Source organism: Artemia sp. Qi Xiang Cuo, chromosome 1, assembly GCF_049724085.1.
Source record: "Artemia sp. Qi Xiang Cuo chromosome 1, ASM4972408v1, whole genome shotgun sequence".
Taxonomy (NCBI): Eukaryota; Metazoa; Arthropoda; class Branchiopoda; order Anostraca; family Artemiidae; genus Artemia; species Artemia sp. Qi Xiang Cuo.
In genome coordinates this window covers 49,045,381-49,071,859 of record NC_142794.1, presented here as the reverse complement: position 1 = coordinate 49,071,859, position 26,479 = coordinate 49,045,381, and the positions used below count along the sequence as shown (strand labels likewise).

The following is a 26,479-nucleotide window of genomic DNA, read 5'->3' as shown; positions in this document are numbered from 1 at the left end:
ATGGTTCTAATTCAATATTTTTTTCATGAAAGCAAACTATTTTTTTTTAACCGAATTTTTTTGGACTTCGAATTGTAAGTAAGTAGCAAATTATTTCTTGAATTCGCCTGCTGGATAAACAAAAACACATTTCATTCAAGAAATTATGACAAAATTATAAGTAAGTAACAAACTCTTTATTGTTTTCACGTCTTAGATGCACAATGTAGAAATTTTATTAAAGAAATTATAAAAACATTCTCATTAAGTAACAATCTCTTTCTTGAAGTCCCCTCTTGGATACACAATACATAAATTTCATTCAAGAAATTATGAAAATATTTGTAAGTAAGTAACAAACTCTTTATATTGATTTCACCTCTTGTATACACAATACAGATACTTCATTCAAGAAATTATGAAAAAATCGCAAGTAAATAACAAACTCTTTATTGTTTTCACCTCTTAGATATACAATAAGGAAATTTCATTCAATAAATTATGAAAAAATTGTAAGCAAGTAACTCTTTCCTGAAGTCACCTCTTGGATACACAATGCAGAATCTTCATTTAAGAAACTGAAAAAAATGTAAGTAAGTAAGTAACAAATTATTTCTTGAAGTCACCTCTTGGATACACAATACAGAAGTTTCATTAACGAAATTATGAAAAAATTGTAATTAAGTAGAAAATTCTTTTTTGAATTCACCTGCTGGATAAACGAAAAAACATTTCGTTCAAGAAATTAAGACAAAATTCTAAGTAAGTAACAAACTCTTTATTGTTTTCACGTCTTAGATACATGATATAGAAATTTCATTCAAGAAATTATGAAAAAATTCTCAGTAAGTAACAATCTCTTTCTTGAAGTCCCCTCTTGGATACACAATACGGAAATTTAATTCAAGAAATTTTGAAAATATTTGTAAGTAAGTAACAAACTCTTTATTGATTTCACCTCTTGGATACACAATACAGATACTTCATTCAATAAATTATGACAAAATCGCAAGTAAGTAACAAACTCTATTGTTTTCACCACTTGGATATACAATACGGAAATTTCATTCAATAAATTATGAAAAAATTGTAAGCAAGTAACAGACTCTTTCCTGAAGTCACCTCTTGGATACCCAATGCAGAAACTTCATTTAAGAAAGTATGAAAAAATTGTAAGTAAGTAAGTAACAAATTCTTTCTTGAATTCGCCTCATGGATAAACAAAAAGAGACATTTCATTCAAGAAATTATGACAAAATTCTAAGTAAGTAACAAACCCGTTCTTGAATTCGCCATTGGGATGCACAATACAGAAATTTAATTCAGGAAATTATAAAAACTTGCTTACAATCACGAGGTTACGTGCGCGCACGTAACCTCGTCTAAATTAACCTTAAAAAATGAAATAAAGCTATGTCGACTTTGCATATTTTATTCAACATATCCGACAATTGATACTGAAAAAGCATAGAGTTTGTTACTTACCTACATTTTTTTTCATAAGTTCCTGAATTAAATTTCTGTATTGTGCATCCAAATGGCGAATTCAAGAAAGAGTTTGTTACTTACTTGCGATTTTTTCATAATTTCTTGAATGAAGTATCTGTATTGAGTATCCAAGAGGTGACTTCAAGAAAGAGTGTGTTACTTGCAAATATTTTCATAATTTCTCGAATGAAAATTCCGTATTGTCTATCCAAGATGGGACTTCAATATGGAGATTGTTACTAACTAAGAGTTATTACATAATTTCTTGAATGAAACTTCTGTACTACGCCTGCAAATGGCAGATTCAAGAAAGATTTTGTTACTCACTTAAAATTTTGTTATAGTTTCTTGAATAAAATGTCTTTTGTGTATCCAAGAAGGGAAATGAATAAAGAGTTTGTTACTTACTTACCATTTTTTTTTATTATTTTTTGAATGAAATTTCCGTATTTTGTATCCAGAAGAGGACTTCGATAAAGAAATTGTTAATTACTTATAAATTTATCTTAATTTCTTGAATGACATTTCAATATCGTATTGCTTATCCAAGACGGGACTTCAACAAAGAGATTGTTACTTACTTCGAATTTTCTCGTAATTTCTTGAATGGAATTTCTGCATTATGTATCCAACTGGCGTGTTCAAGAAGGAGTTTGTTACTTACTTATAATTTTTTTTATAATTTCTTGAAGGAAATATCTGTATTGTGTATCCAGGAGGAGAATTCAAGAAATAACTTGCTACTTACTTACAATTTTTTCACAATTTCTTGACTGAATTTGCTGTATTGTCTGTTCAGGAAGCGAGTTCAAGAAAGAGTTTGTTTGCAATGTTTTTTTTTATAATTTCCTGAATTAAATTTCTGTATTGTCCATCCCATTTTTTCATAATTTATTGAATGAAATTTCCGTATTGTATATCCAAGTGGTGAAAACAATAAAGAGTTTGTTACTTACAAATATTTTCATAATTTCTTGAATGAAATTTCCGTATTGTGTATCCAAGAGGGGACTTCAAGAAAGAGATTGTTACTTACTGAGAATTTTTTCATAATTTCTTGAATGAAATTTCTATATCATGTATCTAAGACGTGAAAACAATAAAGAGTTTGTTACTTACTTAGAATTTTGTCATAATTTCTTGAACGAAATGTTTTTTTGTTTATCCAGCAGGTGAATTCAAGAAAGAATTTGCTTCTTACTTACAATTTTTTCATAATTTCTTTAATGAAATTTCTGTATTGTGTATCCAAGAGGTGACTTCAATAAAGAATTTGTTACTTACATTTTTTTCATAGTTTCTTAAATGAAGTTTCTGCATTGTGTATCCAAGAGGTGACTTCAGGAAAGAGTTTGTTACTTACTTACAATTTTTTCATAATTTATTGAATGAAATTTCCGTATTTTATATCCAAGAGGTGAAAACAATGAAGAGTTTGTTACTTACTTGCGATTTTTTCATAATTTCTTGAATGAAGTATCTGTATTGTGTATCCAAGAGGTGAAATCAATAAAAAGAGTTTGTTACTTACTTACAAATATTTTCATAATTTCTTGAATGAAATTTCCGTATTTGTATCCAAGAGGGGACTTCAAGAAAGAGATTGTTACTTACTGAGAATTTTTTCATAATTTCTTGAATGAAATTTCTGCATCCTGTATCTAAGACATGAAAACAATAAAGAGTTTGTTACTTACTTAGAATTTTGTCATAATTTCTTGGATGAAATGTCTTTTTGTTTATCCAGCAGGCGAATTCAAGAAAGAATTTGCTACTTACTTACAATTCGAAGTCCAAAAAAATTTGGTTAAAAAAAATAGTTTGCTTTCAGGAAAAAAATATTGAATTAGAACCATCAGTCCTCATCAATAGGAGTATGGGTATGCACAAGAATATATTTTAAATTTAAATCAAAAGTGTCATTCTATTTTTCTGATATGATTTAGAGACGTAAAAAAATTTGAATAATTTCAAAGTCCAAAAAAAAATTTAGTTAAAAAAAAATAGTTTGCTTTCATGAAAAAAATATTGAATTAGAACCATCAGTCCTCATCAATAGGAGTATGGGTATGCACAAGAATATATTTTTAAATTTAAATCAAAAAGTGTCATTCTATTTTTCTGATATGATTTAGAGATATAAAAAAAAAGTTGAATAATTTCGAAGTCCAAAGAAAAAATTTATTAAAAAAAAATAGTTTGCTTTCATGAAAAAAATATTGAATGAGAACCATCAGTCCTCATCAATAGGAGTATGGGTATGCACAAGAATATATTTTAAAATTTAAATCAAGTGTCATTCTGTTTTTCTGATATGATTTAGAGATGTAAAAAAGAATTGAAAAAATATATCATGTTAAAAAAAATAATAAAAAAAGTTAAAAAAAAAACTTATAAAAAAATGGGGGGAGGGGGCCAAAAAGTTGGAGAGGAGGGGGGGTGCCCTTCGAGTTTGGGGATAGTGGACCTTGGGGGGGTTGATGTCTTTGCTGGTTAGGGTCGTTGGTGCTTATTATACTTAGTTGTTCATATTCACATACACCGTGCCTCATGATTTTCAAGGATTTATAAGGTTTGTTATGAATTTCATTATTGAAATTATTTTCTTGAAATCTACATCTCTCTTAGTAGCAACTTTTAGTATACTATAACGATAGACTCTGTTTTAAACTGACAGAACGGTTAAACACCCCTTGTGCCTTATGCAGAACATATTAAAGAGGTAGAGCTAAGTCAGTTCGCAATGTCATCCTCTCATCATTAACAATATTCATATATTTATGTCGTCTCAAATTTATAATAAATAAGGTATGAATTAACATGCTCTTCAGGGTTACCTTAACTGCTAATCACTTTAACCCAATATCATTTGTATAGTCCAATTCGCGAATCCCTTATCCCTTTTTGCAAATGTCAATCAAGCAATTCTAGACATGTTACATTCTTAATCAAACTACTCTCGAGTTAAGGCAATTGTCCAAAAAAAATATATCGCTTATTGCAGGGGGAATCCCCCCTCGCTACTCACTCTTTGAAAAGGTGTATAGGTCTCGTAGAAATTTTTTCCTATACGTCTCGTAGAATAGCTTGGGAATTCCTATACGTCTCCTAGAATTCAATATATGCATTCTACTAATATATGGTTCTTATTGAAGGGATGCTCGTAAAAAAAATCAGAGATGGCTGATTTGATTGGAAATTGAAAGTTCTAGTTAAGTTTTTTCGAGTCAAAAGATATTGAAGGGTAACTAGCCCCCCACGCCCCTTTTCCCCAAATGCATCCAATAAAAATTTTGAGATAGGCATTAAGTTAAAAATTTCTCAAAGGTCAGATAACAAAAACTCAGGTGTCGTCACAACCCCCAGAGCCCGGGGGCAGGCGTTACAAGTTATGCCCTGGGGCGTATATTGTTCGTATGAAAGGGATGCTCGTATATACTTCAGAGAGGGCTCATTTGATTGGATATTGAAATCCGGCCCTTTTTAAGAGTCAAAAGTGATCAGAGGGCAACTGGCCCCCTCAATCCCTTTCCCCCCAAATACATCTGATAAAAAATTTGAGGTAGCCATTTTGTTAAAAATAGTTCAAAGATCATATAACAAAGTGGCTCTACGTATCGTCATTTCGTTAAAAATAGTTCAAAGGTCAGATAAGAAAAACTCCTGTGTCGACACAACCCCCCAGGGCCGGGGCAGGCATTGTAAGTATTGATCTGAGGGCATATATGGTTCTTATGGATGGTATACTCGAATAAACTTCAGAGAGGCTTCATTTGAATGAAAATTAAAAGTTGTTGTCCATTTTCTCAGAGTGAAAAAGATCGGAGGGCAACGATCGCCTCCCGCCCTCCACGCCTTTGGGCGTATCGGATGGATAAACCCATCCGATAAAAATTGCAGGTGACAATTTTGTTAAAAATATTTCAACCATCAGATATTGAAACCCCAGGGTCGTCACAGCCTCCCAGGGACAGGCGTTGTAAGTTATACTCTGGGTATTTATATGGTTTTTATAGAAGGGACACCCGTATAAAATTCAGAGAGGGCTCATTTGATTGAAAATAGAACGTTCTAGTTCGCTATGAAGGAGTCGAAATAGATCAAAGCTTAATCTAGTCCCCCCTCACCCCTTTTCCCCAAACCCATCTGATAAAGATTTTGAGATAGCAATTTTGTTAAAAATAGTTCAAACATCAGATAATAAAAACTCCGAGGTTGACAAAAACCCATTTTTTCACTTTGATATTGTTAGTTTGATATCAATTTTGATATTTTGATGAATATTTGATTTGTTTTTTAAATTTTGATTTTGAAATAAGGAATTTTTAAAAACTTGAAATTTTTTGCAATCAAAAACGAACAAAAATTCATTAAAAAAAACTTTCCGAAAAAATAAGTTTTTCAAAGAAAAGTAAAGGCTTTTTTAAAATTAAGATCAGCATATACAAATACATTTTAAAATTCAAACTCAACACGACCATAAATTATTAATACAGAATACACGAAGCCCAAAACGAAAGTACGCCTAGCAGAACATCATTACGGAAATACGCAACAAGCAATAGTATGAACGAATTGGTAAAGATTAAAGCGAGTAATGTACAGATTTAGCGTAAAAATCGAGCTTGAGACGAAAAAATATTTTCCTATTGAAGTACAAATAAAACTTATAACAAACAGAAATTAAATAAACAATCAATGCAAACAAACATACAATAGAGATTAATGTAAATTAATCAATAAATCTTAAAACGAGTGAAACTTAAATTGAATATGCAAATTAAGCTTGAAACAAAAAAAAATCACCACAAACAAGAGTTTGGGTATGACCTCCTTCTCTTACTGTAAAAGTCTAAAACATACTGAAAACTATATGCGTCTTGAACAGTCGTGGAAAGTATTAACAACATCAAATTGAATATTTGATGTATATTGACATTAATTGTTGAAAGATCCATCAGTTCAAGAATTTATTTCGCTGTAATTGTATTTTTATTTTCAATGCTGTAAGAACTGGAAAAGAAAGTATTTGTAATATAATCCGTTTTCAGTTAAGCGCCAAAGACGCAGTTGGCTTTTGGTTTTTATTTACAGTTAGGAAAGGAGGCAGTATCCAATCACTTGTTTGTAGGGAAACTATATTCGTCTTTAACAACTTTAAAAAGACCTAATAAATTAAACTGAATATTTGATGTATAATGATATTAATTGCTGAAAGCTCATCAGTTCAAAATGTTACTATAATTTTAATGTTAATTTTCAGAGATAAGTACAAAAGAAAATATTTGTTATAAAATTGGTTTTCAGTAAAGCGCCAATGACACAGTAGGTTGTAGACTTTTACAGTGGGAGAAGGAGGTCATACCCAAACTCTTGTTTGTGGTGATTTTTGTTTGTTTCAAGCTTAATTTGCATGTTCAATTTATGTTTCACTCGTTTTAAGATTTATTTATTAATTTACATTAATGTCTATTATATATTTGATTGCATTGATTGTTTATTTAATTTCTGTTTATTTGAAGTTTCATTTGTACTTCAATAGGAAAATATTTTTTTGTCTTAAGCTTGATTTTTAAATTCAATCTAAGCATTACACACTTTAAGATCTATTTATTCATTTATATCATTACTTGTTGTATGTTTTTTCTCTGATTGTTTATTTAATTTCTGTTCGTTTTGGGTTTCATTTATTCTGTAATCGAAATTTATGGTCGTCTATATCTTTAATTTTAAAATGTATTTGTATCTGCTGAGCTTAAGTTTAAAATGGTCTTTACTTTTCTTTTGAAAACTTATTTTTTCGGAAAGTTTTTTTTTTAATTAATTATAGATAGAGGCAGTTCTACATTTATGGGTTAGTATGTGAATCCGGAACGCAAGGAATAGGACGTTATCGGAGCTTATTAGGGGTTTCAATAACAAATAAGAGAATTTTTAGCTAAATTGGAGTTTTGATTTAAATATTGGAAGTATAAAATTAAAACAATTAAATAATTTCTGGAGCGGATCCCCCTCTACCAAATTCCATGACCAAACTACAACCGATTTGACCTATCTAGTTATAGTGCGAATGTCTAAGTCTTATTTTCTAAAAAAATACTAAAAAAAGCACTAAGTCTTATTTTCTTTTTCAATGATTTCTTCTTTATTCAAGAAATTATATTCACTGTATATCTACCTTCTTATTCTTCAGTGATTCCATTTCTGTCCTACTTGCAGATGTAGAAGGTTTTTGAAAGTTTTAAAACAAGAGAATCTAATCTTGAACTGGTAGATTTTAGGAACCAAAAGTAGCTGAAATATCAGGGGAAAAGATTGATCTGAGGAAATGTGGCGAAGCAGGAAGCGTAGAACAATTTTCAATTTTGCCATTAACTAGGCTCACATTTTTACTTGATGATAAGGTTTCAAAGGCAGTATGTTTGGGAAAGTATTAATGTGGATCATATTATGAATTGTAATCGACCACTATTTTTCTCGTTTTTCTTATGTTAAAAGTGAGCATGGATTAATAAAAAAAAAATAATATGCTCAAATTAAAGGACAAATTTGAAACTTAAAACGAGCAACAATTTTAAAGCTACTTAATAAATTATAGTGTTTTCCAAATTATTCGAGGGGTGACTCCCCACCCTCCTTCTCAACGACGCTACTGCTTCTGCTGAGGCTGCGTGGGTCATTTTATCCATGAAGGCATTTTTTTGGACCTTTAGACGATTACAAGAAAAATGGTGCTCGAAATTTTGATCCTATGTATAGGAGGGCAAATGGGACTTTGGGGGCACGTGGCTAATTTGTATTTCCAAACATAGGTATTTTAATTTGCCGCTTGATTTCGGTTTTAGTGAGCGGAGACATGTGGCCATTTTTACTTAAATTTGTCTAAAGACTGCCAATTGCCAATTTGTGCCAATTGCATAATTTTGGGTCATTACTCTTAGGACTGTGTGGAGACCCATTTTTGGACCTTGTCGATCATTATGAGTTGGTGCCACCATGAACTATGAGGGGCCCCTGGAAAAAAGAGGACAAGGACAGGATATTCGTGGCCTACCAATCGCTTTTGTTCTTTAACAATTAGGTTTGAGCACACAGTTTTCGATTGAATGAGCCCCCTCCCAAGTTTCTACTGTGAAGTTGCCAAAGTTTCTTCTGTGTGAATTGGCCTTAAAAGAATTAAAATTATAATATTTAGTAAATACACCGCTCTTCACTAAGACAACGCTTTCACGTTGTGTATAACATCTTGCAGTCTCTTTGTTTTGTTGCTGTCTTTACGCTTTACTTTTATTTTCTGCTAGATGGTAAACATCGATGGTAATTTTCAAATTTTCGGTAGTTCCTTTGCTTTTTGTTCCTTTGTTCCTTTGCTAGTTTCTTTGCTTTGTGAGGTAATAATTAGCTAGATAACAGTATATAAAAGTAACTGCTAAAGTCAAGTAGTGAAAGAAATAATCGCTTTTTCAATCGATTATTCGTGGTACAATTCTTTTTTATGCAGAATAGGATAGAAGTCGCTTTACCTTTTTTCATATCGCAGAGCACCGAAAAAGAGAATTATAGAACAAATTTCCGTCAAGCCCTCTATATTCTCTTTTATGTGCCTTTATGTACTGGGAATATGGCTAATATTCTAAGAACTATGCTAAGGATTCTTATTTTGTGAGTTGTTTTGTTCAGAAGTAAGAACAACGAATACTTTTTAAACCTGTAACAATTAATTTAATTGCAGGGATTCTTTGAAGAAAATGACATTCACAATAATCGGATTGCAGGATTTGAAGTAAAAGCAGAAGCAGACCCGACAGTAGTGAACTGTGAAATCCATCATGGTCAAACTGGTGGTATATATGTGCATGAAAAAGGTCGTGGTGTTTTCATAGAAAACCGAATTCACTCAAATAATTTTGCTGGTGTGTGGATAACGTCTCAGAGTAATCCAACAATTAGAAAGAATGAAATCTATGATGGACACCAAGGTGGTGTCTACATTTTTGGAGATGGCAGAGGCTTAATAGAACACAATAATATTTATGGTAAGAGTGCATTTTTTTTATGGCATTTATTATGTTATTAGCATAATGATATTGAACGCCATCAGAATGATTGGCATCTAAATCAAGAGGGATGAAAAAAATTATTCTAGGGGAGGGTGTTGGGTTAATGCTTCGAAGATATTGTGTTGTTAATCTTGGATTCTTTTAACTGTTAAACTTTTCTTTCATATTTTTTCCTTTGAAAATGGGGTAGGTGCGGGGCTCTGACCTAACTTTTTAAGAAATCTCTCGTCCCATCGCTATATATACCAATGAGCATGACAGTAATTTTTTCTTCTTTTTTTTTTACAAAAGAAAAATATTAGAATGAATGCGACTTTAAAATAAAGTTCATACCTAAAATATTCATCACAGCGAGTGTTCATGGATATTATAACTTGAATCTCAGTTAGAATTATTCATTTATCTCATATCCGATGGGTTAATGCAAGTCATGTTTTTTAATGATTTGGACATTGGTCGTTGATATCAAAAATGGCTTAAGTTTATTCAGACCCCTGGATGAATTTGTGTATGTCTATAACAAAAAGGCTTCGCGGATTATGGATTACAAAAAAATCGGTTGTTAAAACCCTGAAGTAAGAATAAGCAAAAGTATGATGAAAAATGTGGGTAAATAACCTGCGCTCTATATAAAACATTACTTAAGATTGTTTTTGTCAGTGCTACTACGAGTTTGCTGACACGCTATGTGTAAGTTTTGTCTTTCAGTCTTTTGTTTTGCTAAGACAAATTCCGTATAGGTTTTTAATTTGTTGATATTGATGTTTAGTAACGCCACTTATTTCAGAATTGATGTTTGGTATTTTTATATGTAACTAAAATATTCGTGTATTTGGATTGGGAACAGACGAATTAAAAACTGCCAATCTAAGTGCTCAACTGTAGCATCAACTTATTTCAAGGCCGTATCCAGGGAAGGGGGGGGGGGTAGGGGGTTTGACCCCCCCCCCCCGACATATTTGTCTGACTCGTAAAAACGTAAAAAAAATTGACATAAAATTTTTTTTTATGGTTTTTTTGAGTTTTTTTTGTGTAACCCCCCCCCCCCCCAAAAAAAAAAATAGTATAACCCCCTTCGAAAAAAATCCTGGGTATGGCCTTGACTTATTTGTATCTTCATTGCTTTATTTTGGAACAAGCTTTATTTAAAATCTGATTAGGGTGAATCGGGGAAAGTCCGACACCTTAACATGATTTTTTTTGTTAAATTGACTCTCAAGATTTTTTTTTATGAGTATCTCATACCATCTTCTATCAACCTTTTTTTTTACAACAGTTTCCCATATTATTCACTTTCTAATTTTCCCATATACTGTGCTTGTAACCCATCACCAGGTCTCATAGTTGGTGCAGTTTGCTATGTTGGACTTACCCCAGCTTTGGGGGAAGTGCAACATATCCTACTAGCTTTTTTCAACAATATGTCAAAAATGATATGACTTCACCATCTTATAGGGCATCGAGGAATCACTATAAGTCCATAAGCAAACAATTTTTATGTCAAACTGACTGGCATCAAAAGGCCAGACCATACTTTTTCTGCTGCTGTGGGGTAACTCCAACAGTGTCAGACTTACCCGACAGATAAACATTACAAGTATCTTTGCCAAGGTGTACAAATCACTAAATGTAAATGATTTCTTATATTTTAAAAAAGAAAAACATATCACACAAATTATGCTTTTACTTCAGATACAGAAGTGACTCATATATGTTGTTGCTTACTTGTATGGGCATAAAACAAAGATCTACTGACGCTTGCCAGTAACTGCCTTGTGCGATACAATAACCTGACGGATTTGGGGTATTTCAAATGGTCCGGTTCCCACTAAGTTTACTGGTCCTGCAAAAATGTATTTGTCATCCACAGTATCAATATTGTCTTTCTGGCCAATTGAAAGAGTAGGTGGCAAGGCTCAAGCAGTGAAGAAACTTGAGCTTAACTTTTCCCTCATCAGGAAAGTCTAGAACCCTTCCTATGTAACCTTGTTCGTCATTCCTGGCATCGTATCTAACTGCATAGTACTCATTTAGCTTGGGAACAATCTTTTGCTTATTGGGTGTCTCCTTGTCATCACTGTCACTTTCTTGAATAGTATCTTGAATACTCTGCTCATCCTCATCAGATCCAAGTTCAAGGCTGATGTCTGATTCGGTATCACCCATATCTCTATTGGCTTCCCTCTTATGAAGAATTTTTTTTTTCGATTTTAAACCCGTCCCATATGAACTTTTCTTCTTACCTTTGCCTTTTGCTTTCAGATTTTCTTCCCTCTTAAGCACCTCTAGATGCTCTTTTGATGTTATCACTTCTGCCTCTCTTGCAATTTTCTTCCGTTTTTCTATTCCTGAAACTGATTGTAGGTCGGGCCGCTTGATTGAGTCAAGAAGAATCTCTTCAAAAGTTTTTGATTGGTTGCCAAGCAACTTCCTTGGACTAAAGGTAACAGAAAAGGTAATTTTTTCTAGTTCAGTGTTGACGGTGGTTGTGACTTTAGATGTGCCTGAATTTTCCTCTTACTCCTTTTTCATTTGTGCATAGCGTCTCAACTTGGTGGGTTCAAACTTTGTCTGGTCAATTACGGAAGGGTTTACTCTCATTGGAACACTCAGATCAAAGATTCCAGTTGCTTTGAACGACTTTTCGATCAGACTAGGAGTGAGATAGGTATCCCATACCTTTGATAAGAGACATACAAAATCCTTCTTTGACAGAATGTTGCCAGGGTGCTCCCTCTGCCATTTCGAGAGATTCTGATCATAAGACGTTTTCATTCCCTTGAAAACTACTTTATCGAGAGGTTGAAGCATGTGGGATGCATGTGGAGGTAGCTTGAGAATTGTCACGTTATTTTCGTTTGCAAGTTTTGCAAGAGCAAGAGAAAGATGTGAGCCATGTCCATCTAAGATGAGAAGTGCCTTTCCCTTTACATGAGGAAGAAACTGGAATTCAAACCAGTTCATAAAGAGATCAGACGTCATCCACCCTTTATTGGTAGATGAGTAAGATGCACCAGGGTAAGCTCCATCTACAGGTATCCATGAGGTCCAGGTATTCTTTGCAGAGAAAACAATTAAAGGTGGGAGTTTTTCTCTGTTTGCACTGATACAAGCAAAGACAGTTGTATTTTCACGTCCATTACCATCTGTTCTACGAGTGGCTGGTGAGCCTTTGGCTCCAGCAACTTTCGTGTTGCCAGGATCTCTGCAGAAAGATGTCCCATCCAAATTGAACCAGCATTGGGGCTTGTCAAGAATATCCATCGCCATGGCAGTTTCATACAACAGCTCATAAAAACCATACATTATGAAGTGATCAGATTGCTGCAAAAGTCTTTTGTTTTCTAACCTTTCTGGTTTCTTTAGTGAAATTTTGTTTCGGCACTTGAACCCCACCCACCAGTCATGACCAGGTTTGTTGTCCTTAAATCTAGTTTGAACTTTGTTCTTGATGAGATAGTCTTGGACTTGGTAAAAAAATTCCTGCTTGCTGAGACCTATGCCCCACTTTTCAAGTATTCGGAGACCCTGAGCCATATCCTTTTCTATTTCAGCAGGAATTTCTTGGCTCCTCCCTCCACCAGAAACTGTTTTTTTTACTTGTGTCTTCTTCATAAGATGGTCATGCAAGGTAGTGCGCGGTATTTGAAATACTTTCGAAGCCTGTAGCATAGACATTCTCTTTGAAGATATCTCTGCTAGTGCGTTTTGTAGCTGAGTTGCATCATATGTTCCTTCAACCCTGCGTTGTGTTTTCCGAACATAATTTCTAGGCATCTAGAAAAGAAAAAGGAATTATGAATGAATGGATGAATTTATTCGAAGGGGAATTATGAATGAATTGATGAATGTATTCGAAAATCTGTCACAAGTAGGTGTGCAAAAAATTCCAAAACTGCCAGTAGCAGAATTCCAAAAGCTGCCAACACTTTAGCATCAAAATCCGTGTTTTGACAGCTTTTCTTTGAGCAAAAAGTATTTCTATAGGTAAAATTTGCAGAAAAGTAACAAATGTAACTTAGTATAGCTTGTGGTTAGAAATATCAATAGTTTTCTGAATCATATTTAATCATATTCAAGTACTGTCTCATATTTATTTTAATACTGCTAATGGTGTATAGTATTTTATATGTAAAAAGGGTATTTTCAGAAAAAATCTGCCAACAAATTTGATACATGCCAAGTAGCATTTCTACTTTGCTACACTTTTTGCACGGCAGGTCACAAGTAAAGGTTAAGACGAAAAAAAAATTACAAGGGAGAAAGATAAACGAAAGCAGGCACAGAACTGCAAAACATGAATGATCAACACAACACTACATTCCACTAAGTTAGTAGAGCCATCTAAGGATGGTTACTGGCTTCAACCTTTATTATCTAAAGCTTAGAATCTGTTCTACCATTTAAAATATCCATCTATGGTAACATGGGGTAAGTCCGACACCCCAGCCAAACTTCCCCCGTAGGGGGTAAGACCGACATGTTGGACTTTCCCCAGATGGGCTTTTTCGGGGGTAAGACTAACACCCCTCTTATCTCTTCAACTAATAATATTAGCCTGTTTTAAAAAATCAGGAAGATGCTCCTGGTCTTCTAGTTTCTAAGAATTGAAAAAAAAATTCTCTATCTCTCTTACTTTATAATCTGCATAAGTTAAAGTAAAGTCAGTTACCTGTGTTCCTAAAAAAACGCTGTCCAAAAAACTTCAAAACCCTCTGAATAGAAGGCGTGCTAACTCTGCCGGAAGTTGATGGCACTGTTGCCTACTGCTACTATTATGGAAGAAAATATGAAAGCCTCCCACAGATACAATGAACCATAGACAAGTTGAAGGCCGGTATCGGACTTACCCCACTGTCGGACTTTCCCCGATTCACCCTACTTATATTGTGATTGCTATATTTTCGAGCAAGTATAACGTTTTCCAATATATAAATATTTCACACATGTATGTATTGACTCTCGGTTAACAAGGATATTGTGTGTTGTTCTCCACTGTAAGATATCTTTGGATGTGACGTTTATTATGACGTTTGTATGTATCACATCATATGTATCACTTTTATTAAAAAAAATGCATTGCTATTTGTTTTCCAGGTAATGCATTAGCCGGAATCCAAATTCGTACAAACAGTGATCCAATTGTTAGACACAACAAAATCCATCATGGACAGCATGGAGGTATTTATGTTCATGAAAAAGGTCAAGGGCTTATTGAAGAGAATGAAGTATATGCCAATACATTAGCTGGAGTTTGGATAACAACAGGATCGACACCAGTTTTAAGACGGAATAGAATACATTCTGGGAAGCAAGTCGGTGTATATTTTTATGACAATGGCCACGGAAGATTAGAAGATAATGATATTTTTAACCACCTTTATTCTGGAGTCCAAATCCGGTACGTCTTTTGTATTACTATTACCATTATTGTTGCAGGTTTGCATGCTTTGCTTCTGAGCAGCTGACCTTTCGACACTCGACCCGTAATTTCTGTAAACTTGGTATCAAGTGAAAAGTATATGACTTCGATTCAGACTGGCGCTAATGTAACTGGGTCGGAATTTAGTGATTGAAATTTAGTGTCTTTCACACAAAAAAATAGGCTAGACAAAGAGTTCAAGTTTTAAAGCTTTCAAATTCAACTATAAAATAGTATTTTGGAATTGATCATATTTACGTCATGCGAGCTGTGAAAAGTTTCAGTTCTGTTCATAAGGATTGTATCGTGTAAGGATAAACAAATGAGACAAAATAAGCCGAAGAAAATTTAGCTAGAGTCGAGCAAACCTCCAAAAAAATCCAGAAGGTGGTGAAAATTTGGTTAGTGGCTATCCTCTACAAGTGTCATATTTCTTTATAAATGATGGAAAAGGATGATTTCCTTTAAATTGGATGAGTAAAGGTGTGTGCCCCCTTCCTCTGAGGGTCACCATGGGCAAGGCAGGGGATGAAAATTGTGGAAAATTTTTGGAGTTACCACACGTGAGGCAGTGTTTCAAAATGCAAACTGGTTTCCAAATGGTTTGGACTGAGAATATTGGACTTTTGTCATCAATATAGTGATTGACCACATCTAAAGGAAATATTCTAATAAAGTAAAAGTAGCACCATTACGATTCTGTGAAGTATGGTATATTTCTCTAAGGAAATACCATCTTATTGGTCCCTAGTGGGGGTTGATCAAGCCTCCACGAGGACAAGACCTTGGGTGGCGTGGTAGGCAGGATTCGTATCTACTTAAGATGTTGCTGAAACTACTTTGATGAACTAATAAACAAAATACAATACTAGAGTACACTCGTGAACAGTCTTCTTGAAGCCGTAGAGAATCCGAGCTATGGTCAACTTGCACCGTAGCCGTACAACTTGAAGCCGTAGAGAATCCGAGCTATAGTCAGCTTGCACCGGCTGGCACAGTTGATGTGGATGTAACTACTGCACCCTCCAAGGTTAGCATCTATAATTAACTATTTGAGTCTGCTGACATTCTGTAATAGCAGTTACTGTGAATTTCATTGTAAAACACTTACGGTACACCGTATATTTTAGAAGGTGGAGGCTGCTCGAAATCTCTCAGGGGTGTTCCTCTAACCACTTGTCACTGTTTGTTCTCAAAGCTGAACTGTCCACAAGTTGTCTTTTCCCCCTTCTTATCTTCCAAGGCCCAAGCATAGAATTCTGGTTCCATGACCCCCAAAGTAGCCTCTCATTGGCTGGCAGGTTTTTGGTCATGGTGATCGACTACCTTGATAAAAAAGAAGGCAGAACAAGTACACAAAACGGCACATACCCAAACATGTCCTTAAAATGAAACATTCACTAAACACCAAAAATATACCCTTAACGTAATAAAATACTAAACACGAGAAATACACGTATTTCTAACTTGCGATAGCCTCGCAACACTCTTTACGATTCCTTATTTCATTCTTTCCAAATATCATCGTTGCTTTTTTGACAATGTACATCACAACTACTAAACTCCTACTGAGGTCAACAACTAAACTGATACAGGAAGTTTTGCTTATTGGCTGACTAGGGGAGCATTCCCCTAGCTTTTAGCCTTTATTGTAGTAACAATACGTAACATTGAAAAGAGAAAGTATGATAACTAATCCACCGTTGGAGATGACGTATTTAACTGGGAATACTCTAAAGCGCAGAACGTATGCTCTTCTTTTAAAATGAACGCTTTAAACTTGTTTGTCTGAGGAATGACCCTGCAGGAGGGATAGCACCTAACGTTGTTCTCCCCTAGGGTGTATTTAGTTCAAAGCCAACTGGAAAGATTTGAAAAAGTCGAATTAGTTCTAAATGACATTTCAAGCAGACTATATGATTAAGTAAAACTAAGTAGAGTAAACAACAATTTGAATGAAAGCTGTTGTCATATTTAGTATTCACTGTAGTTGATGTCAAAGAAATCTATTAATATGCAGGATTTTTATAAAATAAGGCAACAATGGTTGACCCCTTCTCTAGGTAGTAGTTGTCTTAGTGGTACTACTGAGTCCTTACCATATGATCCCAAATTGTGCAGCATTCATTTTTCCGGGCAAATAAATTTTGTCTTTGTTCATTTCTAATTTGTAAATTCCCTTATTGGATCTCTTTAGGTCTAGGATTCTAGTTTTGACGATTTCAGTGCGGGAGATCCAAAATTTAACTAAAAAAAATTGTGTCCATTAAGTCTGATATGTCACATGTGTAATTTGTCTAAATCTGTATTTGCATGGTTATTTATGCTATTATTAATAAGGGAAAGGGATGTCTTTTATGACTGATTATGACACAAGACGATCAGCAAGTGCAGACGCTGCGCTAGCTACAAAACTTTCATCGCCATTATACGAGGCTTTAAATGAAATTCTTAATGTAGAAGAAAAATGAAAGTTGCGAGAGCTGAGTCACTTTCAGCACTGAAGAAAATGGACAGACATGAAAATCGCAAATACGAATTATTCAAAGGATCTATTCTACTGGCTCTTTGAAAATTGTTATTAATTTCCGTGAAGACTAAAAAAATACAAGGAATTTATTTGTTACCCAAAGATGAACATAAAACTCACAGAAAAAAAAAATAAATTAAAGATCAACGTATTCTGTGCAATCTATTAACACGAAGTCGCAACTATCTCAAAGAGCTCATAAGTATGAAGTTGTTCTAGACCTTCGTTGTATATTTGTTGCCAATTGGCAACAGAAGAAAGAAAAGAAGTGTCAATAAAATTGATGGATATTTGAAAGTGTCATATAGGTGTGTGCTTTTGAATGTGAATTGGGAACATTTTTAAAAGTTTGTATTTAATATTGCTAAAAAAAAAAGTAAAGGCACTTACAAAAAAAAAAACTCAAGACAATCCAATCATTTTAGATGTTTTTGTATGATATTGTTGTCGATAAATATCACATTTTTCGATTTTCCAAAGAAATGTCTTGCAGGTTTCCGAGTCCTTGTATATTATTAAACATTAAAAAACGAGTTTTTTCTATTGAAAGTAAGGAGCGCCATTAAAACTTCAAACAAACAATAATTATTCCGTCTATGAGGGGGACTGTCCCTTCCTCAACCCTCACTCGTTACGCTAAAGTCTTAAAGTTGTATAACAATACTTCTCATTCAAATTCAACGGCCCTTGTCTTTGAACAGTCTGTCTTACAGTATTGTGTCAAAAATTCAAACTTTAGCATAAAGAGTGAGGGTTGAAGAAGGGGCAGCCCCGTCATATACAGAATAATTTCTGTTTGATGTGAGTTTTAATCTAGTTCCTTAATTGTAGTTGAAAAATATTTTCTTTTTTTTGCATTTAATTTCTGACTTTTTTTCAAATTATGGCTGGAAATTCCGTCCCCCCTCCTTTCATGTAAAATTTCCGCTGAAAAACTCCCCGTAGCTTACAGACCTTTCCTCGGGGACTCTGGGGGTCATGTCCTCCCCAAAGGTGTAGTTATTGGATCTCTCAACTATGGTGCATCAAATGGCTATCTCAAAATTTTGATAGGATGTCTTTGGGGAAAAAAGCCGCATGGAAGGGGGGCTGGCTGCCCTCCAATCTTTGTGGTCGCCTAGAACTGGAAAAAAGTTTGGTCACTTAGAACTAGTGCCGTAGAAAAGACACTAGTTTGAGACGGTCACTCCTGAAAAAAAAAAAAAAAAAAAAAAAAAGCAAATAAACACGCATCCGTGATCTTTCTCCTGGTAAAAAATACAAATTTTCAAATTTTTGTAATAGGAGCTTGAAACCTCTCCAGTATGGTTCTCTGGTACAGTTATTCTGATGGTGTGATTTTCATTAAAGTCGACATGCCTTTTGGGGGCGTTTCCCCTCTTTTTTTTAAATCCGGTAAATTTTCTTGGGCTTTTAAATATCGATGGGCAACATTAGACTTGAATATTATATGTTTAGAATCGGCATAAAAATGCACTTCTTTTGATATATCCATTATTACCGAAATTCCTTTTTTTTAGATTTTCGGTTACTATTGGGCCGAGTTGCGGCTTACTTGCAGTTCGTACAACGAACTATTTGACTGGAGACCTTTATAACCATTCCCTTACTTAAAGCATCCGGAGAAAAATTATGTTCTATCTTAGGTAGAATAAAAATTTTTTGAAGGAATAGGGCTACTACTTCTTACTTTCCTAGGAAAGTAATATATTTTTTTTTACTTCCCTAGGATTTCCAGCAGAAGGTGGCAATCCTTCTTTTCCTGTTTTCTTCTTTATTATGAAGCCATCAATATGAGTTATAATCACACTTCATCTTTGTTTGCCGATTGTTTTTTGTTTTCTCTTCTTAGTTACTAATATCTTATTCTATTATTGATATGCATCTGTCCTCTTTTTCACTTTGTCCGAGGGATTTTACACCAGTGATGTAATGTGCACTGAACTAATTGCTTCCTGATTATCTTGAAGATAAATTGTTTATTGTATTAGTTGTCTTTACTTCACTTTTCTGTCAAGCATTGGTGTTTGTAGTATGTTTTCCTTTAAAGAGAGTCGATACCTTAAAATCATTTTGCGAGCCTGAGCTTTGGCTGACCGTCTCAAAGGCAAAGGGCTTGTTAGCGAATTCTCCCAGGGGATTAGCTTCCAGCGACATCTATTGAGAGTACGTGGTTTAACTATGAAATTCGATTTAAAGCATAATGAAATTTTATGTTCCCTATGTCGACAAGTCTTTCAATCAAAGGGGGTAGCACCACAGGATACTCCCAAAGCTGATAAATTGATCGAATGATATTTCCTTTGAGGTGACTTTTACCGTTTTCTTAGCAGGTATGGTAGAACATTTTTAGGGACTGCCCTTTCCTGAACTTTAAAAAGAAAATTCTGCTTCTTTTAATCGAAAAGATAAATATTCACATTTTCTAATATTGTAAGTTTCATTAAAACTGAATGTCTTTATCTCCGACACAAAACAGCCGAAGTTGAATGGTTTTTCTAAGATTTCTGGGAAATTAGGCCTCGGCTTTTAGTTTTCTGTCATTTATCCGTATTTTTTTTCCCAAGCTCTATAAGTTTTACAAGACCTCCCAACGAATTCTGAAAAGTTTGGCCACACAAGCAAAAAAAAAAAAATTATAATGGACGCTATAGGGTGATTCTTTAAGGTATCAAATCTTCTTAAGGAAAAATTGTCGAAGTTGAAAGTTCTATTGAAGTGGGTTATCAAATAATATATGTTTCTTTAAAACTGAGTGTATCTATCTCCGACACAAAACAACCGAAGTTGAATGGTTTTTCTAAGATTTCTGGGAAATTAGGCCTCGGCTTTTAGTTTTCTGTCATTTATCCGTATTTTTTTTCCCAAGCTCTATAAGTTTGACAAGACCTCCGAACCAATTCTGAACAGTTTTGGCCACACAAGCAAAAAAAAAAAATTATAATGGACGCTATAGGGTGATTCTTTAAGGTATCAAATCTTCTTAAGGAAAAATTGTCGAAGTTGAAAGTTCTATTGAAGTGGGTCACTTGTCAATAAAAATGGACAAGCCTTGGTTTATTCCCTTCTCTATAATATTTTTATAGGTCTCATGTGCATCATTTGATAGATCAATGAATAAGTCTATTTGTGTTCTATGATAAACCATCAATTTTCAGGCGCTGCCTTCTTTAATATCTAATCAAGTTCATATAGGAAGCCATGGAGAAGAAATGGGGAAAGATTTACCCTTCAGCAATGTATCTTCTAATGTCCACTATATCTTTATAGCTTGGGACTTTTCGATTTTTTAACTTGGAAATTTTGTGCCATCATAAGTTAATTTTTCAAGTGAGAAATACATGAAAATGTATCTAAAGACAAAACAGGAAATTTTTCGTCAAAAATGTATTCGTTACTCTTGTGAAAACTTCAAAAATTTGTGGTTTATACATTGAAAGATTTTTCGAAACTATGATGCTACAGATAAGATGCTACGAATTACGATTCTAATTTTAGATAAACAAGAAATATCTATTGATCTAGGAAAGCTTAAGCTAGGCCCCTTTATAAAAAAAGGCAATAAAAGTGAAACATTAAGCATGAACTTGATTTCAGTAAAAAATCAAGCTGCTTAGAATGATGATGTTTATTTGACTAATAGGTGTCTGGTACAAAGTTCGTCAATAGAAATAGTTTTGGGAAAATAAGAATAGCTATGGGGCCTTGACTAAATTTGTATGCTTAGGTTAATAACTGAATAGTCCTTTAATTATCATACCCATTTCGTCCTTGGTTTGATCGGTAGTGACCGAGAATTGGGTTCGCTTGATAGGAAAGCTTTAGTGAAGGTGCTATCCGTGCACGGTCCTAACGGTGTACCAGATAAGTACCAAAATGATTAGTCATATGTATGAAAATATTGTTGCCCAAGTACAGTGCACATCAAAATATAAGAAATTTTTGCCGGCTGGTTTCATCTTAGGTCGAATCATCCCTGAAGGCGGTGATTTTTTAAGATTTTCCTTTCGGTTGCTGCAAAATTAGGAAGTTTGTAGGGCAGTTTCATATTTTCCTTAGTGTTGCCACGTTGAGCTGTGGAAAGAAAGAACCAATGATAATTGGTGAAGTTTTACATCACTCTTGGTTCGTAAAAATTCAAACACAACAACAAAAGGTGTAAAAAGAAGAATACCCAAGACAAAACACGTTTTTTAGCTGTTGTCAAAAGTTTGGTGGAATGGAGAAATTAGTCCAAACTACAATTAGAATATTTGGTAACCACGGTAATGGGTCAAGCTTGGTTCTGGAATGTGGGCTCTTCGAAACGGAGATGAAGAACGTACTCGATGTTTTCCAGAGGAATTTTCTGGTTAGGTTGGATAGTTTCAGGTACTCATTTGAGAAATTGTGCATCAAGCAATAAACTAGACGACAAATGGGGTTCGATTCTACTATCGTATTACGATTTAAAATTAAGTTGGATTAGAGTCATGTTCTACGGATGAAGACTGAAAATCGTGCTTTTTGGCTACTCAATAAGGGCTAAAAGAAAACATTTGAAGGAAACAGGAAATTCGTGGGATGGCGCAAAAATCTAAGGTCTAAACAGGGTGGGGTATAAGCGGAGCGTGTGTAGCTGTGTTGCCTTCAGGTGGCTTGATATTGTAATGGGCGGTCAATGGTTTAGCACTAGTAGTAGCACCGTTTTGAAAGTTCAATGATTTTAAAATATAACGGTGAAATTCTAGCCATTGCCAGCATAAGCAAGCAGAATCCGTAATTTCTGATTTTCTCTGTTTATGCTCATTTCTATTTCGTTCTGTTGTTGTTTTTTTTCATTGCTTAAAGGGACGATTGGGTTGTATTCCGATTTGTGTATCTACGAGTTGGTGCTTTTTCGATATATGTATATATATATATATATATATATATATATATATATATATATATATATATATATATATATATATATATATATATATATATATATATATATATATATATATATATATATAAATTGATATTTGAAACTTTTGTCAATGGAAACAAAGGTGAATAAAAGGCTATAGTATTTTGCTGGTAATCAAAAAAAAAAAAATTAAAATACTTACAATAGGGAGTACTTTTCTTTGCACCTTTTTTGTTGTATTTTATTTTTTATTATACCTGAACACTAAGAGGAAGAAGGAGGGGGTGATGTTGGTCCAAATAAAAATTAATGATTCAAAATGTGCTCTTATCCTCGAAGACGAATACTCTGACAAATCTCAGGGAGGATTCCTTACCCACATCTCCTGCTTTGGAGGGGTGATGCTGCTATATTTTGTATGTTTTCTACATCGAAACAATTGTCTTACAGTTCTGTTTTATATTTGGAAAGCTAACTGCAATAGAACATAATTAAAATAGTCTGTTGCGATCACACGTATTTTATTGGTTATTGCTATTTTTTACTAGGACTGGCAGCAATCCGGTAATTAAACGTAACAAAATTTGGGGTGGACAAAACGGCGGTGTTCTTGTATATAATGGAGGATTAGGACTATTGGAACAAAACGAGATATTTGACAACGCAATGGCTGGAGTATGGATAAAAACAGATTCAAACCCTACATTAAGGAGGAACAAAATTTTTGATGGCAGAGATGGAGGAATATGTATATTTAACAGCGGGAAAGGTGAGTAACGTCCACGAAAGAAAGGGACTTCTTCCTGGTCCGAAAACATAATTTGCCCGGCTCCAGTTTTAAGAATTAGGCAACAATGCTAGATGCCATATTAAATATTTCACTGAAATAAAAAAAAAGTTGTATATATTTCCTTTTTGTAAAGACTCGTCTCTTTTTAGAAGTTTTGTTAAATATAAATGTTTATTTTAACATGTTTTGCCATCTTATTGTTTAAAATTTAAAAATAATTCCATCATTTACTGTTTCTTCTTGAAGGTCACTGTTAGGTTCAATTCCAATGTGGAAATCATTGGAAAGCCCTTTATAAAAAGAAGCGAGTTGGAAGGTTAATCTAAGTCAATGCTATTGATGAAGAAACAGTAAGTTTTAGCAAATCGGATAACTAATCCTTAGGTAGCTGAGGTCTAGTCTATGAATACAGTATACGGGATCTTAGCTTAACTCTAACATTGAAAGTCAACGTTGAAACGAATTCCACGTTGAATAAATTCAAATAATAGGTCAAGATTAAAACGAGTAAAAATTTCTATCCATGAATAGTTGAAACCCAAAACGAACAGAAATTAAAATGAATAATCACATGAAACATAGAGATAATACATACTGATATTGATTAATCAATGAATCTCAAAACGAACAGGAATTAAAATGAATAAGCAAATAAAACTTAAAACGAACAGAAATTGCCACAACCAGGAGCATAGGTGCTGCTCCTTAAACTATCAAAAGGACTGAGAGATTACTAGAAAGAGCTAATGTAAGAAGGCTGATTGTTTAATATATAATGATATTAGTTCTGGGAAGTCACAGCAATTTTTGGTTTTTCAGTGTTATAATTATAGCAGAGAAAAGTTTGAAATATATTTTGTCTTCAGTAGAGCGCCATTGACGCTCTGGCCTTTAGAAGGTTAGGGGTCAGTAGCCTTACTCCTGTTTCTGGTAATTTCTTTTCGTTTTAAGTTTTACTTGATTATCCTGCCCTTAAATTTTTACAGCGATGAGAGAAAAAAAAACGATTTTTGGGCCATTTTGGTTTTCCACGAATCCGTACAACCTTTTTTTTTTAATATTTATTTCCTCTTAGGTTCGTTCCCATCAACTAGGAGCTCCTAGGGATCATTAGTCGAGTCAAGATTTCTAGAGTTCTCCACTTATATACTCTGGGAGTTACAAGCGTACCTGATTAGATCAATAGACACTATGTGCACTTTAGATTTCAAATCTAAAGTACGAAATAGTATTGGAAATTTCTCTGCCCTTTTCTTGCCTTTTATCTGGTCAGTTTTTGGGAAACTAGTATTCTGTTTTATGTTTTTCCTCCTGCATTGGTGCCCCGCTTCTCTGGGGAAGGGGGCTGTTCCGCGAAACAATTCAGTTTGTATATTTGCCTCCGAGTCCTGGCTCAAGTAGTTACGACTGAAAGTTTTAAACTAACTAGGGACAATCATTTTCAGCCCGTTTCCTTTCCCCTTAACTCCCCCCACCCCAAGACCAAATGTGGTATCCTTTGACCCGGAGAACGCTCCCTAAAATTTGGGGTCATTCGCCCATCCAAGGTCAAACAAACCCATCCCCTTTTTTAGATTGTAAAACCTATGTGTAGACAATTAGCTATTTGAATTATCCATGACACTCGCCTTACTGGCTGTGGGGTTTATATAATGCCCAAAAGCATGTTTATTTGACTTTTGTCTACCCTGAACAAAAGGGTTATTTCAAGTTTTTTATCAGATATGTTCGGGGTGGAAACACGACCGGGTATAAAAAGAAAGGGCATGAAAGGGATCTCGTAGATAAGATATTTATTTCAAAAATATCACTATCATAAGCCCACAAAGGGCCGAATTCGGACTTCAGAGTCGACAATATAAATGGTTGCACTAAAACTGGCAAAAATGCAAAAAACAACAACGAAAAAGAAAAATCATAATGAACAATCATTTAAAACATCAAGTTAAACATTATAGTTAACGATCTTTTCCTTATGGACCTGAAAATGTTGAAATCTTTATTTTTTTTTTTTTAATATGGAAAAAATATTACCCTTTAATAAGTTAATTTTTTAAACTTCCTGCAGTGGTTACATTTGAGAAGAAGTTTGATCTTAGAAAATAGTTTTATAAAACCCCTTAGGCTTTAGGATTGCCCTTTGCCTTCTCTGATCAAACAGGGCTTTCTATTTATGGAGGGGGTATTGGAGGCATTGATCTCTAGATTAAAAAATTTTTTTTTTGTATTTTCCTTGAAAAAATATCCCTTTTGGAAAAATCTGAAGAGTAACAAAAAATTTCCTCCCTCCCCCTACATTTTCCTGAATTGACGCCACTGTGATAAGATTATATAAAATAGTGTTTATCGAATTAATGCTTTGTCTTTAAAATCTTTTGTCTTGAAATGAAATGAGACTAGTGCTGTCCCTTAAAGCGTGTATGACGTTTTGACTTTTCTATTTTAATTGAATGTTTTCTCCTAAACAGGAGTGTTGGAGGAAAATGACATCTTTCGAAACGCACAAGCAGGTGTTTTAATATCTACCCAGTCGCATCCAATATTGAGAAAAAATCGGATTTATGATGGCCTAGCTGCTGGCGTTGAAATAACGAATAATGCAACAGCAACACTCGAGCATAATCAAATATTTAATAATAGGTTTGGTGGACTATGTATTGCATCTGGAGTGATGCCAATTATGCGTGGCAATAAGATATTTAACAACCAAGACGTAGTGGAAAAAGCTGTAAATGGTGGTCAATGTTTGTATAAAATTTCGTCCTACACAAGTTTTCCTATGCATGACTTTTACCGTTGTCGAACGTGTAATACTACGGATAGAAATGCTGTTTGTGTGAATTGTATCAAGACTTGCCATTCAGGACATGATATAGAATTTGTCCGGCACGATAGGTAAGCTGTCAGTTCTGCTTTAAAAATTGTTTACTCTTTAAATGAAGGGCAAATAGTATTGTACTCGATTTCTTATTCCATTTCCTGTAGGAAATGTATTATAATATAGTATTGAAGGGCAAATAGTATTGTACTTTTTTATTTCCTGTTAAACAAATAGTCTGAAGGGCAAATAGTATTTTACTCTATTTCTTATTCCATTTCCTGTAGGAAATGTATTATAATATAGTATTGAAGGGCAAATAGTATTGTACTTTTTTATTTCCTGTTGGACAAATAGTGTGAAGGGCAAATAGTATTTTACTCTATTTCTTATTCCATTTCCTGTAGATTTTTTCCTTTTTTTGAAAAAATAGATATATTCATATTGAACTTTCATAAGGGGAACGATGTTGATATGAATGGCAGAGTGCATTCCCCCCTC

The 26,479-nt window shown here is 34.0% G+C and overlaps 1 protein-coding gene across 1 annotated transcript in view; it reads left to right on the top strand.

Annotated features, from left to right (window-relative positions):
• Window positions 1-26,479, top strand: part of FBXO11 (F-box protein 11) — a 72,257-nt gene that overhangs the window by 38,155 nt on the left and 7,623 nt on the right. The window contains exons 8-11 of the mRNA XM_089108112.1: window positions 9,200-9,503; window positions 14,625-14,928; window positions 22,919-23,139; window positions 25,629-26,055. Of these exons, the coding sequence (XP_088964238.1) occupies window positions 9,200-9,503; window positions 14,625-14,928; window positions 22,919-23,139; window positions 25,629-26,055 (1,256 nt within the window). The remainder of the gene's footprint in view (window positions 1-9,199; window positions 9,504-14,624; window positions 14,929-22,918; window positions 23,140-25,628; window positions 26,056-26,479) is intronic.